Source organism: Varanus komodoensis, unplaced genomic scaffold, assembly GCF_004798865.1.
Source record: "Varanus komodoensis strain SLA01 unplaced genomic scaffold, ASM479886v1 scaffold21, whole genome shotgun sequence".
NCBI lineage: Eukaryota > Metazoa > Chordata > Lepidosauria > Squamata > Varanidae > Varanus > Varanus komodoensis.
The window spans coordinates 5,929,112-5,947,481 of record NW_025335589.1 but is presented as its reverse complement, the minus strand read 5'-3'; the positions used below and the strand labels follow the sequence as shown (position 1 = coordinate 5,947,481).

The following is an 18,370-nucleotide window of genomic DNA, read 5'->3' as shown; positions in this document are numbered from 1 at the left end:
GGCTACTTAGCTGTAGTTATGGAATCTGCCCCAGCCCAATGGAACTGTTAACTTTTTATTTGGGTAGCTGATTTGCATGCCATTTCTTAACATTGCTTTTGAAACTCCCATCAATTTCAAACATGCCTGGTCATGCTGGCAAAAGGGCTCAGAAACCTAATTTCCTGGTCAGATATTTTCTACTCTAAATTCCATATGTGAAACTGTGGCAGAGAACAGGATTGGGATAAAGCAAACACTATCACAATTAAGGAATGCAGGGTGATATTTCTGTCCTACCTCTGAGAGCTCTTCTCTTGAACTGAAAAGATGGAAGAACATTCTTTGGAACCTTGCTTCTGTTTTTTATTGTTAGTATGTGCTCTCAAGTTGCCTCCGATTTATGGTGACCTGTTGAATTAATACTCTCCAGAATGTCCTGTCCTTCATAGCCCTGCTCAGCTCCTGTAAATTTTCACTTTTAGCATTTGGTGTCCACTAGATGTCATTGTTGGCTTTACTACTAGCCTTTGAATTCATGTGCCATCACCCATGCCACCAATAATAAACGATTATACTTTTGTAATGGCATGTTGTGCTTCTACATGAAATGTTAGTAATTTGGGATAGTGGAAGGAAAGAAATTTGAAAACTTCTGCTGTTGAGGCCACCCTTGGTGTATGAGACACAGTTTTATGAGTATGTTTCAGTAGACAATTTAAGGCATGTCATACCTTTTAATGGGCACAAAATTATAAACAGGGTTGCCTTACACAACTTCTTTCAGGTTAGTATGGATCACTGTATTTTCTATATTTGTTTCTCTTCAGTGTTTTAATAAATTTTATTCATGGAATAGCAGTCACTGAAGCATAAAGGTATTTCATCTTGTCTCATTTTAAGAGCAAATTAAAATGTGGCCTTTAGTCTGTTCACCTATGGCACTTAAAAAAAACTCTGATGCTTTTATAAATTGTAACTTGCTGGCTCCAAAGGCGCACAGTTTTTTGGGCCTTGAGGGCTGTACTGGTCAGTTAGAGTGGCAAGGGCCACAAAGGACATACAGTTCACATAGAACATACCACTCATGCTCCACTTGCTCAAATCTAATTCTTCCCAAAAGAGTTTCAGAGTCAAGCATCTGTTTAGATCAGATAAAAACAATATGCCTTCTAGGAATATCAGCCAGGAATCCAGTCTCTTAGCTCATTTCCTCTTTTAACCCAATCTCTTGCTGATGGATACTGCCATCCCACAATCCATTACCTGGATATTTTTTTTAAGAAACAAAAAGTGAACTGCCTCTGTTATTAGAGCATCTAAGGAACTAGGCAGGGATCTTTGAGCAATGCACTGAGGACACTTGAAAAACTAGCATACCATGGCAGGAATCATAGAGCTCATTCCTGGAATGTTTTTTCCTTTTTTGCCTTGTTTCTTCTTTTGTGGTATCTGGAAAACTACCCAGATGCCACACTTTTGCACCATGGTCTCTTTGACCAAAGTTCTCAGAGTATGGTTCATATTTTTCTATAAATCTTACATAAATAAAATACAAATGAAATGTGGTAAATGTGTTTTTCCACTAAATGATATTGGTGATCCTATTAAGTTTTACTGAGAAACTCAGTGAGGCCTACACTCAGAATACAAATAATATGTATTTTTAATTCCTTTTGTCTCGAAGGATGAGGCAAGTCATTGAAGAATTCCATCACTGTTGTTCAAATGCAATGTGAAATTATAGTTTAGTGCCTGGAAGGGCAACCTTGGGTCTTCAGCCCAAATCTGGTTGGCTGAACTTTCCAAGATTCCTCCAAAGGTTGGGACTTGGCTTCCAAGTTTCATCTCCTGGAAGAATGCCTGCTGTTATCTTGGGTCACAGACTGGAGATAACACTAGGGAATGTTGGTGTGTGACTTTTCCCAATGGCATCTTTCCCTTTAGAGAAACTGCTGTGCTTCCACCAGTACCATATGCTCTTTTCTATAGGAGAAGGCATAGAATAATATAATAATAGAGTTGAAAAGGGCCAAGAATGCCATCAGGCCCAACCCCCCTGCTCAGTGCAGGACTCCCAAGTTAAAACATCTCTCTCAGATGGCTGTCTTAGTTGCATCTTGATGCTTCCAGTATGGGAGAGCCCACGCCCTCCCTAGGCAATTGGTCCCAATGTCATACTGCTCTAACAGTCAGGAAGCACTTCATGATGTTTCACTGGTACCTGGCATAGGGCTAATGAAGTGGATTCCTTGTGTGTGGGTCTTCTTCCAATGGGAGAAGGTCTGTACATAGAGAAGGTAGATCCTGATAGATGTGCTGGGAAGATTATTCTCCTGATGTGTCTGTTGAGGGCCATATAATGTCAGGGGACTTGGCAGCACTTCTTTGAGGTCATTTGGCACGTAGAGAGCTGGAGGAGTTATCTAGACCCCCCCCCCAACCCAGTTTTGGGTGACCTCTTGTTTTAGTGTTACAAGAACAAGCCTGGGTAAGCATCAACCCTTGAGCATTGATTTCCTCCTATTCCTTCAATGCAGTCACAAGGAAATGGAAAATTTATGTTTCTTTTTAGATTAATCAAAGTTTAGCATCTTGTGCAAGCCCTAAACTTTGGTTAATCTTAATCCATGGTTAAAAGGATAGTTGCATAAATTATGCTTTAAAATTGGCTTCTTACGACTAACAATAAAGTTATAGTTAATCATAGCTTGTCTTGGTTTGGATGATATACCAACCTGGTTAATCCAAAATGGAATCACAAGTTTCCCAATGTCTCCTTATGGCTGCATTAGAAAAAGAGGGAGACCTTGGTTATTGCAACTTCTTCTTTTAGTTCAAAACCCTGGTTTTAACATTACATTTGAATCGGCCAATGTGATTATAAGATCTTTTGAACAAAGTCATTTTTATTATATAGCGATACTCATGGTTTCATGAAAATTGATTTGATGGAAAATCCAACTATGTCTTTTTTCTCCTACTTCTCCATGGATGCTTGCCAATTCATGGTATATAATGAAAATTATGTAATACAGGATGTCTTGAGTTTTCTTTGTCTTTACAACTAATGAGTTATAAAATGATGACTTAATGTCATCTGAAATTTTGCACCTAACATGATGTGTTCATTTACCTTTTGTGGAGTACCTGCCCTAATCTGGGATTTTACTCTAATCTGCAAAAGACTTTAAACTGGAGAGTGGAATCGTATCATATTCTTGAAACATTGCCAGTCTTTGGAAACTGGAATTGAACTCCATTTTCATATTTTGGAAAATGCATCCTGTAAATCTGTTGGAGTTAAGTAGGGTTGGGATAAACCTTTTTTGGAATCCATCCCACCAGCATCCACAGATTTCCTCTTGTTCTTGGCCCAGTCCTGCAAAGCGAACTGAGCCAAGAGGAAATCTCGGAATGCTTATGGACCCCAAACTGTGCAATTGGTAGCCTTCCATATTAGGAGCAGATACAGGATGTGGAAAAAGGGTGCAAGAGGGCATTCCAACTGCCATTTCTGGTGATCAACCTTCTTCACTGCTCTCAATGGAGTTGGGCAAGGGAAAGAGACACTAAGCAGATGTACCAGGTGCCTTTCTGACCACCGACCTTCTTCCCCACTTGCTGCTGTGGTAGTGGTGCATATGGAAAAGGGGATTTACTCATGCGGTGCATGAAGCTCAATTCCTGGCGGGTGCCCTGCAAGTGCTGGGTGTGCACCTCAGGAACTCAGATTCTGAGTTGCTGCAAAGCAGACTGGAGTTTGGGGAGCTCAGCCCTGAGAATCTAACAGGTTCTCGCCCTGAAACAGATTCCTTGAACATCCTTACTTTGAAGGAATGGTAATTTTGCCATATGGGCTTAGCGCTCTTTTAGGTCTTTTAGGATATCATTCTAGCTTGGGAAGAAGATGAAAGGAAGTTGCATTTTTCTTTATTGAGTGCAGATTATCTGTAAAATTTTATACATGTCTTTTCAGAAGCAAGTTTCACTGAGTTCAATGACACATATGTCAATGTAGGTGTATAAAACTGCAGCCCAAGATAGCTAACGTTAGATCATGGGGTTTTTTTTCCTAATGACCTTTTTAGATGAGATCATCATACTAGGAGAGGTCACAATGAAAAAGTGTGATCAAATGGTACTCATCGTCAGGAGATTTCCATTTTCCTAGTTTAAGACTTCCATGGGAAAAGCATGAGTTTGTGTGTTGAGGAAACCTATTAATATATATCTTCTTACAGAAATGTGTTTGTTATATAGGGAAGAGCAGCCCCTTCTGGGTGGCATGGATGGATTACCACTCTCTTCATCCTCACACTGAGACACTGGGAGCTGTAATCCAGCATATCTGGAGGGTACCCAAGTTGGGGAAACCTTGGGTCTATCCAGTCTGCTAGTGTGAATCTATATTAGAACATGTGCTTTCCAACAGCTGTTAGATTTGCTTCACTTATCACTGTAGCTACAAATTTACTTGGCTTTTGGTACTGAAAATGATGTGCAGATAAAAACAATTTACCATAATTAATAGCTTTCTCAATTTGTTACATAAATAGAAACCTTTCTTGGTGTACGTAGGGTTTTTTTTTGTAAAAAAGAGAGAGAATAAGTTTGATAACCATCTGAAGTAATCCTGTGACAAATATATTCATTTTTGCTGGGTTTTTCCTCTATCAAAAATACATGATCAGGTTTGTAAATGACCTAAATGAATTTAAGAGAACTGTTCATACTGAGCAGGGGTTCTAGAACTGTGTAAACCAAAACCTATTCAAAGCGAGACTTTCATGGAGGAAAAACTATATTTCTGAATGAGGTTGGATGACCCCCTATCCAGTCCTCTGTGTGCTCAATGATATTGGGAGGATGGGGTCAGTCCCCCTGACATCATTTTCAGTGCTCATCTGAAGTACCAGCTAGAGATCCAACTTTCCTGCATGCAGCCCTTCCCCAGCTGGGTGGTTGGGAAGATGTATAGTACATGAAGGGAAATCCTTGCTGTGACCTTCATTCAGTGACCAGGCTTAACAGCAGAGAGTCCCAGTAGTGTGCTTTATGCTCATCCAGTTGGCACTGTTATCAGTTCTGTGCCTGGTTCTGGGATTGGATCCTGATTAATTTATTAGTTAGAAACATAGAAACAAAGTGAGTCTGAAGTGGCCTCCCGGGCCATCTAAGCTGACCCCCAGCTCCAGCTGGTCCCACTCATGTAATCTCCAACTTGTGGTTGTTCAATCTTTCCTTGAAAGTTCCAGTACATATATATCATGTAAGAGTATATCATATCATATATCATATCATATCGTAAAGTGTAGTCATTCTTAAAGTAGACATTGAAATGGAAGCGACGTTAGTCCCACTGATTTCAATGGGTTCACTCCAAATCTGGCTGCAACCCCTAATTTAGAGGCAGTTTTCTTTCCTGAATCCAAGAGAACCAGAACAACCCTTAGCATTGATGAGGAGGGCAGGAAAACCCATCAAGGCCCATCCTCTGACGGTTCCAGCTGCCATCAAGTCAGCTGCCTGAGGGAAGCACTGGGTGACAGTAGTAGTCCTGTTTCCCGGGGCCGAGCATCATCTGAACTGGTCCCGAGATTGGACTGGTGGGACTGGAAAAAGAGGATTTTTATGGAAAGGCTGTCTCTGTCACCAAAGCAAGTAGAATCAAACTAGGTATTGTGTATAGGGTAGGAGGGTCTGTTTGATTGTTCAAGGATAGAGCTATATGTAAAAGCCCTTCCCTGCTGGCATTGCAATCACCTTCACTGTAACACATTCAGAAGCTATCATTTGTAATGTAATCCCATTGATAACTCTTTGTTTAAAAGCCTAAATAAAATAAATACTGCTGTTGCAAGCGATAGCTAAAAGGGTCTGCATGAGGGAGATGAATGCGATGCAATCTTGTCTGCATAGCAGCATGATGGATGGCTTTGGTGGGTCCTTCTGTACCTCAACCTCCTTTCTAGAAAACCAAGCACACTTACAATATAGATTTTGTAGTTCATACCTAAAAGTTCAGACAGAAACGCAACATCTACGTTGGGTTAAAGCCAGGCCACCATAGTGCAGCCTGGGTGCAGCCAGCTTATCCTGCCTTTGTCTTCAAATCCCTTCCCATTCACCTTAATTCAGGTTCTGTAGGAGCTGAATTCTTCAAAAGCTGTATTTTTATAATTTGGCAAGCAGGAAGTTTTGGGATTCAGCAAAGCTCTTTACAGATTTTATGTATTAGTTGATATTACATTTGTATCCAAGCCTATGCTAAGGGCTCAGAGCAGCTGACTTTAGTAGTGTGTGCATGTTTGTAAAGAGTCCATGTCTCATAATGAGCAAATCAGGCCACCTAAATAGACCCAAGAAGATTTCTTTGTCTCTCTTAAATATTCTGGTATTTTGCAAGACCAGAGGATCCAAAGTAGAATGGATCTGTAAAACTGAATTGATATGCCCCATGTTTTATGCAGTTGAGCATTTGGCTGAAAACATTTTCTACCCCCACCAACCCACCAGGGATTATCCTCTATATCATATACAAGCAGTGCTGTTCCATCAGAGACAGGGAGATAGGCCCAACTGTCCTTATTTAAGAGCTCCTCAAACATATTTTAGTTCAGTTCCTCAGCGATTTGAATTCTGACTCATATTTAAAGTATTGCATCTGATACCTTCAGCTTTATTTTTGACCGCTTACTGCTAATATCTAAATATCCATGCTTATGTTTGACTTTTCAAATATTACAGCACTTCGACATTTCACAGGGTGGCTTCAAGTTATGATCCCAAGTTATAGTCTCAACTTGTTGATTACTTTAGGTGAAAAATAAAGGAGGAAGTTCAGGACAATGTAATCTTCCAAGTTAATGTAGTATTGAGTAGTTCCTGCTTTTTAAATTTAGCATCAGAAATGTTAACTTTGCCGTTGAGATTGTGAATGCTGACTTCTTTGTTCAATCATAAACCTGGCTGCCTTCCAATACATGATTACAAATAATTATCCAATACTTTTAAAACTGAGCTGGCCAGTACATCCTGGTGTTAAATTCTCTGAACCATGGGCAACTGTCCCTGTGTTATGACGACACACTGGGGAATTTTCTATGTGCTATGTATATTATATGTTTTATTTCATCAGAAATCATGAGTAAATTTAATATGCCTACACGCTGAGTGGTCACTGTCTGCTGCTAGTGCTGCCAGATGCTGGTTGTTATTTGCTGTTTCTTTAAAGCATAGTACTATTCAATTTAATTTTTGCCACTTAAATAATGAAACTGATCTTCCCATTTCCACTCAGTCCTGCATTCCACAGCCTAACCCATTCAGTAGAGTCCCCCTTCCCTCATGGGAGAATTTAGTTTTCTTCTCAAATAAGTTAGGTTCTACTCCACTCCAGCTGTATGACTAATGGGATGTTCACATGCAGCAAGAATCCATTGGTTTAAAAATTGATAAATGTTGGAGATGCGGCAGTGCACTGACTGCAGCATAGCTGCCTCTTCTGTAGGCTGCTTAATGTGATATGCAAACCCAGACAGCTGGGTTAACCACTGGATTGTTTAGCAACTAAACAGTGGTCCAGGCTTGCACATCACACTGCACAATCCACAAAAAAGCATGAATTGTGCTGTAAAGAGGATGAGGCAGGTATTCCCAATGATTGATTTTTAAATGACCAGGTTGTTGCATGTGTATCAGGTCTAAAACTGATTTGCTCTATCATTTATGTAAAATAAAACAATTGTAGCATATGCTTCAACAACATGCTTTGCACCTGCTGTTTACCATTTAATCTAAAAGAGAGCACTCTTCTCTCTTCGGTCTTATATGGCACCTTAAGACTAAATATCAATTCATTGGCTCTATTCTAAGTCATAGCCTCAACCCCAAAGGGAGTGTTGACCAAAGCACTGTCCGATGGATTAGGGCATGGTTGACTGACTGAAAGCAGTGGGTAACCATTAGTGGGGAATCATTGGGATGGCAGCCATGACAAGCGGGGTCCCCCAGGGCTCTGTCCTGGGGCCGTTCTTGTTTAATCTTTTCATCAATGACATGGAAGAAGGGGTGAACAGTCTGCTGATCAAATTCGCAGATGATACTAAAACTGGGGCAGTAGCCACAACTGAGGAACAGGTACTCCTGATCCAAAAGGATCTGGACAGACTATGGAAGTGGGTAGAAGACAACAGGATGGCGTTCAATGTGGATAAGTGCAAGGTCTTGCACTTGGGGCATGGCAATGGGTGTCATAAGTACAGGTTAGGGGACAAGTGGCTGGAGAGCAGCACTTGTGAAAGGGACCTTGGGGTGCTGGTTGACTGCAGGCTAAACATGAGTCAGCAGTGTGATGCGGTGGTCAAGAGGGCGAACACCACCCTTGGTTGCATAGCCAGAAGTGTGGCTTCTAGATCGAGAGAGGTATTACTACCACTCTATATGACTCTGGTGCTCCTGCAACTGGAGTATTGTGTTCAGTTTTGGGCCCCTCATTACAGGAAGGGTATAGCCAGATTAGAGTCAGTGCGGTGTAGGGCCGCAAGGTTGGTGACCAGTTTGCAGGGGATGCCATATGAGGCGACATTGAGGGAACTGGGTCTTTTCAGCCTGGAGAAGAGGAGACTCAGAGGGGATCTGTTGGTGACATGCAGGTATGTGAGGAGGTGTTACACAGAGGTGGATAGAGACATGTTCTTTCCTACAGAGGAAGGCAGGACGCGCTCCAACAGAGCAAAGCTCAGGGAACCCAGGTTCCATTTAGATGCCAAGAAGCACTTCCTGACAGTCAGAGAGTATGGAATCGGTTTCCCGAGGAGGTGGTTGAGATCCCATCAGTGAGGGTGTTCAAAGATAGACTGGACATGCACATGGTGGGCATGTCGTGAGTGGAGCCACCTGGAGCCGGGGGTCAGACTAGATGGCCCAAGAGGCCCCTTCTGACTTGCTCTGTTCCTATGTTCTGTATAAATGTAAATACATAACCCAAAGAACCATGAAACTAATTCAACAAGCCTAGTTCATTGGAGTGTGAATGTATAAGGGCACAATATTATGTATTTTTAGACAGCATAAATGATCTGAGAGCTGGAGGCCTTTCTCTCTCTAAACATGCATAGCATTACAACTTTATACCATTACTGCTTGTTTGCTCCTATTTCATATGTAGAAGCGGCATGGCAACAGCCTAGGTAACATATAGTTTAAAATTGGCAAACTACCAATTAATTTGTTAGAGATAATGACCTCATAAATTTAAATAGTGACTCTAAGCAATTATTTATCTTTTATTAAAATTGTTGTCTCCTTACTCTCTTTTCATTGATTAACTCCTCATGATTAGAGTTTTATGTTGATGTCAGATTAAGATGAGAGATGTTCTGCTTGATCTAAGGGAGCTAGACCTATTCTAGATGGACCTTACTCTCTGTAATGGAATATATTCACAATCTGTGAATTTGTTGGATTCAACTCTTAATTGAAAACTGAGGGTCCAGAAGTGTGTTTTAGCTACATCTTCTGATGTGCTGATTGCATCCCTTCCTAAGGGACCATGGCACCACCATTTGTGCTCTGGTAGCATAATATAATTTACATGGTACTATCCTGAAGAACATATGGATGGAAACTATAGCTGGCTTTTCTTTTTTTGCAGGGAGTAGTTATAGAATGCATGTGCAGGGGTCCCAATTGCACTTGCTAGTTCATCAGTGGCAAGTGTATTTTTTAATTTGTTGAGAGCCCACATCTTTCTCTGGAGTGTGGTTCTGCTTAATCTTATGCTGAGTACTGAAGGCACTTGAAAGCAAAAAGATGCTGGCCTCAGATATCAAAGACACAACTGGTCTAAAACCTGCCTCTGTTTCAGAACTGTGGGGAAAACAGTGAGAAAGACTTCATCCCCTCCTTTGTGTTACACTAAGCACCCCTAGAAACTCAGAAATGACACCAGGAGCAAGAGCCCCCCAGCCCATGTGATTGGCATAGATTTTGGTTAGCTCCTATGACCTTGCATGTTTTACACCTGTACTTTTAGCTGCATAGCCACTTTGCTTCAAAGCACAATTCAGAAGCCTGGTTATCAATTACCCTCGGTTACTTGCATTCAGCTTGTCTTGGTATGATTACCAAGGCTGCTCCTGACCCATCTCATAGTTTTCCCTAATAAACATGTGGAATAGTCCTGTTTTTATAGCAACACTTATTTTTTATTATTTTTATTTTATTTTATTTAAACATTTGTATGCCACCTATTTTGCCATAGCTCACTTGCGTTGTAGGGTCCCCATGCATATTAAGTTTTAGAAAATTGGTTAAAAACTAATTCATCTCATCAAGCATTTTGATGATAAATGGTGGTGCATTTTTCCCCTGTTTTTAAGGACTCTTTTCCACTTTGCATTGCAGACGATATTGTTGAGCTTTGGGTTTTGGTATCTCTTCATGTTTGGTTTTTGTATCACAATGAAGCCCTGCTGTTTCCCATTAATGTTACAAAAGAGAACTGCAGCTGAATAGATAGAAAGAGCCAGTCCCACAGCTACCCTATCTTTCTTAGTCCTTGCCATCTCCCACCTACACTGTAACTCCCACTGCCTCCCCCCATATTTTCGCCCTCTTCCCTTTAGTACATCTGTCACCTGTCTGTTGCTGTGTTAGACAGATCATCATCAAATGGTGGGAAAGGTTATGGAAATATAGCCTAGAGATATTCCATATATAAAGAACATTGTGCTTGTTTTGGAAAACTAATTCAAAGCAGAAGTGACAAATGAGAAGAAGCTTTAATTCAGCCTGCTCCTTCATGGCTATGCCAGTTCTTGGGTTGTCTAATATGGGAATTGGCATAATATGAAATCAGGTAATTAAAAATTTGTGGTTGCCGAAATTCCTTCCTCTGTTACTTCCATTTCCCTTTAAATCTCAAATATTCATAATGCAGTAGCATTTCATGCTCCACACACCTTGGAACTGCAAGGTAATAATGCTTTCAGGAAAGGCTGGAAATGGGAGTAGGGGAGGGTGTCTGTAAAGACATGGAGTAAGGCAGCATTATTTTCTGTAGGAACAAGTAGAAGTAAGTATTAAGCAGATTATTTGTTTCCTGCCAATTATTTGCACTGGTCAGGAGCAATTTCTGCAAATGGAGTTTTTCAACATAACAGTGCAAGGTATCAGGTTTACAGTCAGTATCAGATCTATAATTGTGGTCTTCCTCTAATTAGTGGTGACATGGTTTCATGTAATTAGCATAACAAGCTGGTCCATAATTTTGGAAATTGTGTGATTGTGTATCCTTCCAGTGCTTTTTTGGGGAAAGGAGACTACCACCATGACATTTTCCTTCCCTTAGGTTAAATGTGTGTTCATGTAAAAGTGTACAGAGCTTAAAGATGTTATGATATGCACTAAGGAACTCCTCTTGTTCTCATACTCTGTTGTGCTGATCAGCCTCAGATCATGTTATTTTCTCTGTGCACCTGTGTCTTTAGAGGTTTCCAACCATGTTGCTGTAAGATTCACCTGGTCAAGAAAACAGCAGCCTGCATTGAGTATTTGCCTTGACAACTGTCTATATTTCTGTAGATCAATTTATACTTCAATATCTAGTGGTCTGTAGCATTTAGTTGCTACAATAATTAAGATAGTAGTTTAGTTTGGTATTCGACTTCAGCACATGATGTTCCAACTGATAGTTTAGTATATATTACATTGCAAATTTTGCATTTTGCCATGCCTGAGAATCTGTAGCACACTATGGCAGCATTTATATATCAGCTAAATAAGCTAAAATCTGAATGATCCTGTGTATGTGGCCCCTTTTAATTTTCTTGAAAGTCTTCATTCAGTCATGGTTTCCCATTTTGTCTGAACAATGACGTTTTATGATTATCTGTTTTAGAACAAGCCAAGATATTAAATAATAGTTTAAAGCTGGTTTAAGATCTTGGCTTGCTTTGATGTGGCCAGGAAGCATGACTTCTTAATTATAACTATTTCAGTATATATCATGTGAATGAGGAGCACAGGGACAACATGCACAGGGAAAAGGCCTATTCATCGATTGGCTCATTAAAGCCAAATTAAGATTATATACACTGGTTCTGTATATATACTGTAATCAGTTGCTGTTGAAGCACTGGATGGACCTCAAAACAATTACAACTAATATGCATGGATTTTTAACTTGTTTGAATCCCATTAAGGTTCATGGGGCTCAGCTCAACCAGAATGTTTTCTTTTACAACCTACATGGATATCTTTAAGTTTGCATTAGAGACTCCTGGTGGATTATGTTTGTAATGTTTTTAAGCACTACCAATATCAAGCTTGATCCAAGTACTAGTGATACAAGTTTAGTGGTTTGTATGTTGTTCACAGATTATTGTATTTATTTATTAAATTTATATCCTACCTTTTCTTACTAAGAACTCAAAGCAGCTTAAATTCTCTTCCTGCTCTTACTCTTATCCCCACAACCACAACCTTGTGAGGTGGGCTAGGCTGAGAGTTTGTGACTGGCCCAAAGTCACCCAACTGGCTCCATGGCTAAGCAGGGAGTGGATCTCAGATTGCCCTAGTTTCAGTCCTGTATTCGTAACCGCTACACCACAGTGGCTCACTGGTCTTAATATATTAAGTGATATGCTAGTATTAACAATCAATCAACATTAATTATGGTATTCTGATTAGAATTATTAGAAACATCTCCATGGGCAGCCAGTGGTCTGTTGTCTACAAGTGGAATTGCACTTTGTTGTGGGTTCTGTGTGTGGTCAGGCTATCTGCTGAGCTACTGGGCAGAATGACTAGTATGTTGCTAGACTAGTTGATCCTGTCACTATATAATAGAAACATTTGCAAACAAAATTTTCCCTGCCAAAAAAATTGCAAGCAAAAATATTCTGTAAGAAATTGGAGTATCCACTAAGATCCCTGGAATGCTATGATTCATACAATAGAGTAGGTTAGGGGAACAAGTACTGACTGTGTGTGTACTGCATGTTTGAATGATCTAGGCTATTTTGGTAAGTATGGGTGTTAAAACACTGATCAAAAATCTGTTTTTTCCATTTGCAACTGTATTTCCAAGTTGTTGAGCTGTCAAGTGTGAACGTACCTTAGTTTGCATTCTTTTATTTGTCTCCTTGCTTGCCTTTATTGTAATGTAGCATTTTTCCAGTGAAAAGACAAGAATGTTTGGCTGGCGATCACACTATGTTGTAATGAGGGTGGAGTATATTTGTCATTCTGTAGTGATGTCTGATTTCTGCATTAGTGAGTCAGAATCAAGAGCAGTACATCTGGATATTCAAGAGCATGTGTATTGTATACTGCCAGAAGGCAGTCAGAGTAAAAGACTCTGATTGTAAAACACTTGGTCCACCTTTGAAATCTGGTTATAGTGGTGATGAGGACTAAGCTATGAAAAAAATGATTAAAACATATAGCTTCCTTTGAGAAAAGGGTATTCTGTAAGGTTTACCAGTATATAATTTTGTCTGTCCAAATATTATAAAATGCCACATGGAAAGAAACTGCTCTGGTTTGGAAAAGAACAGTGGGGCACACGTATTTTTAAATGAATTAAATGTAGCTGTTAAAAAAATAAGTTCCTGGAACCTCAGAGATGACATGCTTGGATTATGCCACAGGGAGGTGATTGTTTGCTTTGTTCTTTTAAAAAGCAATGATCAAAATTTCACCTGATATCTAAAATGATAGCTTAGATGACTGGAAGGCTAGTTTACAGACAGTGGCTTTTTTAAAAAGTCCCTTAGATTTGTAATGAGGGGGAAATGATGGTATGTTTCACTTAAAGTAAGAGAGACAATGTGTAATAAGGGATTTTGTGGTTTTACAGCTCAGTGCATGTGTTTGAAAGCTGCTCTCTCAGCATCGTGGGTGGCAGGTTATGCTACCATATAATGTATTGTAGTTGGCTCTCCACACTTGTCAGGGTTAGCGTTCAACCATTCGGAAAATTTTCCCATTGTTCTAGCATGTGAACCAAGACTAGCGTTGAATTCCCAATAACTTGGCTGGGGGGGGGGGGGGTGCGGTTTGCAGGGAAGGGGAAATAGTTTAATTTAGAAAGTTTGAAATGTGATTACTTTTCTTATTGTCTTAAAGTACTTTACATAGTTTAAATCCTTACTACTCTGTGAATCTGATCTGTTTACAGTTACCTTTACTTGTTCAGCTTTGCCCACAGTGTACAACAACCTCTTCTGCAACCTTAAGAAAAAATTTGTATAATCTGTTCTGCCTTTCTTCTGCATTGGCTCTCCAATTCCTTCTTAAACATGTTTGCTTTAGATGGACCATAGCTTTTGGCAGCTTTTACATTTTTAGCAAATAATACTGTTTCTAGCAAGAGTTGCAAGCTAAAAAAAAAAAACCCCAAAAACAAAAACAAAAAAAAAAAACTTTGTGTGAGGTCCTTGTAAACTGAACCTTGGGAACGTTATGTTTCTGTATTTTCTCTTTTGTGCTTCTTCCCTATTCGTGTCATGGTTATAAATTATATAGTTTCGAATGAAGAATTAAGAACATTCTATTTTGTGACTCTCTTTAAAAAAAAGATGGGGTGTAGCTTTCTCTCTTTATGTGCTTGCCTTTACTTTCTCTTTACCTGTTGTTTTCAAGGCTGGCACATAGTGAAATAAGCAGTTATGGCACTGAAACTCCATTGTGCCAGGGCTTAATCCAATAAAAACAGAAATACCGCCTGCTGAGTTGTATGCACTGTGCTTGTGTGAACATCAATGTCTGCTGTTCACACACAGTTTCTTTTTTTTCTTTTTTTTCTTTTTTTTTTTTTGCTCTTCAAAGTTCTCTTTGGAATATTGGAGAGTGTACTGAGAGGGTTGTTTTTGGCCCTTGTGTTTTAAAGGTTGTAGTGAATATTGTTAAGCTTGCTTTGGTAGGCTCACTAGATGTATTTCACAGATGATCATTACTACATGAAAAAGGAAAGAAACCAATAGAGGTGAGCGAATTGGATAAACTAAATAACTTGTCCATTCGTTCAAAAAATTAAAAAGCCACATACTCTTCTGTATTTGTTTTTTCTGTCCTGAAAGGAGAAAAATTGGAAGATTTTGTACATTATATACGTGTGTGGTAGTAGGGGAAATGTTAGATTTAAATATTGACATGTAACTGTTGAAGATATTAAAGTTGGATTTCATTTTAGATGAAGTGTACCTTGGCTGCAAGACACTTTAAAAAAACAATGATTGCACCCTGCACTGTAACTAATACTTGGTTTTGGCATTAAAATTGTCACTCTGAACAATGTTTAGATGAATTATATTTCACATTTGTTCAGATAGAATACGCTTATCATTTCCAAGGGAATATACAGCAAACGTTAATTTTAAAATTCCTTGATAGTTGCTTGGTTTTTGTGTCTGTGTTGTTTTCCTTAGTTTTGAAAACATTTTTTAAAAATTGGGCACTTTTCAGTGTCTTCTGAGAAACATTTATAACCAACTTGCAGAATATAAATGTTGACAGGGTTTGCATGATCAGGGAAAGAAAATAAACTACCATGGCTTATTTTCCAACCTCATGCAATGTTAGTCATGTGCCATGGAATTTCTATAATTGCCCTCACTGGACGTGGCTTGTCATGTTGTCTGGACGCAGCAAGAATATGGGGTGGGTTTACAAATTAGCTTCTTGGTAGAAGGAGGAGCTAAGAGTAAATATTCAATTGGCCACCCATTTTGTACTATGTCTCTTCTATTGAAACAGGGATCCCGTGTGTTCCATCTTTGTCACTAGTCTGGTTATGCACAGAATTAAAATACAGCAGGAAAAATTCATTAGACTATATCCAGGAAAATAGTATTGCCCTTATTAAACACAGTTTGGTGAATTACTGGCAGCAGCTGCACCAAGCATGGTAGTCTGCCATTCACTTGGTCTCACCTTTAGATGAATCCTGTGTAACTGATGCCTTAGTGGTGTACCATATTTTGATTATGACTACATTCACATGGAGCTGGAAGCTTGTGTTATGCAAACGCTACAAATGATGTAAGATATTCTTATACAGTGGAATTCTTGGTCTTTTCAGCTGCTGTAACCTTAATATACTTCTGTGCAATTGTGCAGATGCAAAAATACTTTAATACCATTGCTTAGTTTATTTTTTCCTTGCTCATTTTATTTATATTCAGGAAATCTGTCTAGACATAACAAACAGTTTTGAAAGTAAATTCTGAACTTTCTTTTTGCACGTTCATAGTCTTTTTCCATTATATATGATAGAAACAGGACAAATTGAATTAGCAGAGAGTGGAAGTGTAGTGATTTTCCCTCCTTGGTCCTTGCAAGCCTCTGTATGGAAAAATGGTGCTGAATACATAGGAAATAACTAATTATTTTCCCCTCATCACTTGGATAAGTATCCAATACAGTGTTCATGCAAGGATGGTCACACAAGGGGACTTCCTTGACCTTCTACAGTCTACTTCAGCCTCTGAATACCACAAAAAAGCCTCTTCTGAGGGTTGGAGAGAAGGCTTGAGGAGTGAGATGGGGCCCATGATAGGAAGGGAGGATCCAGCAAAATCACTTGGTGTGGCTTGCAGTCTATGAAACATTATCACAAAGGCATCCCAGTTCTTTAGCTAAATGTATCTGTGTTAGTGTGCCAAGTGGCTTGCATTGATGTAACCACTGTGACATCAGCTGCAGTTCTGTTAATGTGTGACCTGTGCAAAGCAAATACAGCAAAGTTGTCCTGGTAAGCTACCTGATCATTTTAACAAGCGGTACAGAAAAGATGAATAAAATAGGCAGTGCCAACATGTTTCCACCTTTTCTGGCTCAGGGTTTATTGTTTAACCCCAGCTTGACAGATTAAAAAAACCCTTTCCAGCCATCTTTCTTCTCTGCATAGGGTGACCCAATAGGCTTCTGTGCCTTTTATTAAAACAGGGAATTTTGCCTGTCCTGCAAAACAAACCATACCTACCAAAATGACTTCTCTTACCCAACTGGGTACAGAAAATCTGTCTTCCTTTGCATCTGGTCTTTTCCTATCCTCCGTTCCACAACATTTTAACGATCACCCTCTGAAAAAACTCCTGCAATTGCACTGATGCCACTACTGCCATCCAGCTCAGGTCAGGATATAATCTAGGAGTCTAAACGTTTAGACTCATGAGCAAATTTGTCAGTTTGAAAAGCTTCTGTGGGTGCCACCATAACATGTCTAAACAGTTGAATATTGTTTGGTGTAAGTATGTCATGTGGTTAGGTCATGAGAATGCATCTCATTCAGCAAAATCTTTTGTGTCTGTTGAACACTACATGTTCTTTTTAAGAAGGGACTTTCCAAGTCAGCTAATTGCTGGTGGTGCATACAGCTAATGCTTCTTTTAAACCTATGTTTTGGCAATGTCCAGTGGTTGCTTCTACTTTGGGAGGAGATTATTGTACAGATAAATTTTGTAGAGGAACAGCCTTTAATATCCACCAGTGTGTACACTCTTTAAAAATTATTCACCTGTTTCATGGAAATTAACAAATGGGAGAAGAAATTGATCCTCCGTGCCCTTTTGTCAGCTAAAATATTGTTGCATAATTGGAAGATTAAGCACTCACCTCCTATAATGCAATGGATTGACAGCTTTTGCTTCATGAATTGCTGGCTATTTGGATGTCTGGATATTCCATCCTTTTTTTTGCAGAAGCATGTGTATATAATTGCTGGAAAGTTATATGTATCTTAAACATATCTACATGCATTTATTAAAAATGGTGGGGGGATTTTTTTTTTTTTTTTTTTTTTTTTTTGCAGATGCTCATAAGCTATATTGGGGACTCCTTCACATGTACCATTGGGGGTGCCTACAGGCACCATATCACACTGGGGACAACTGATATTCCCTTAGTCCCAATCCACTGATTGAAAACTAAAGTTCTAGGGAAGCTGCAAACTATTAAAATGCTTGTTTAGAAAATTATTTTGTCTGTACAGAACAATTTATCTGCAATCCTTGGCTGAAAGAACATGAAACCAGTAGACTGGACATGTTGTCATTCCTAAACTGATTCAATGTGACAATCACATACAGAGATGTATCATCTGCAGAGTAAATAAATTAAATAATTGTATTGAGGATATTGTCTAATGCTTAACCTACTTATTTTTGTGTCTGTTTCTACCTCTTGTGCTTATGTTGATCCCACTCTAAACCATTGCAGCTAGTACTATATGGTCATATTTCATGCTCCAAAGTAGACCTAAATTGAACTACTTGATTCTGCAGCTCAGGTTTCAAGGTGAATATTCCATAGCTGCTTTGCAAGGCCCTTGAAGTGTACACTGTGTTATTTACTATTGTGAAGAGCTTACATCTGAATTACA

The 18,370-nt window shown here is 39.3% G+C and overlaps 1 protein-coding gene across 9 annotated transcripts in view; it reads left to right on the top strand.

The window, feature by feature from the left end:
* ANAPC10 (anaphase promoting complex subunit 10) overlaps positions 1–18,370 on the top strand; it is a 127,670-nt gene that overhangs the window by 6,294 nt on the left and 103,006 nt on the right. Inside the window, exon 7 of one of the 9 annotated variants that reach the window (XM_044430887.1) lies at positions 17,801–18,173. The exons of the other annotated variants lie outside the window; for them this stretch is intronic. Coding sequence (XP_044286822.1) covers positions 17,801–17,908 — 108 coding nt within the window. The 3' untranslated portion in view covers positions 17,909–18,173. Of the gene's footprint in view, positions 1–17,800; positions 18,174–18,370 lie in introns of those variants that run through there. 9 annotated transcript variants of the gene reach the window in all.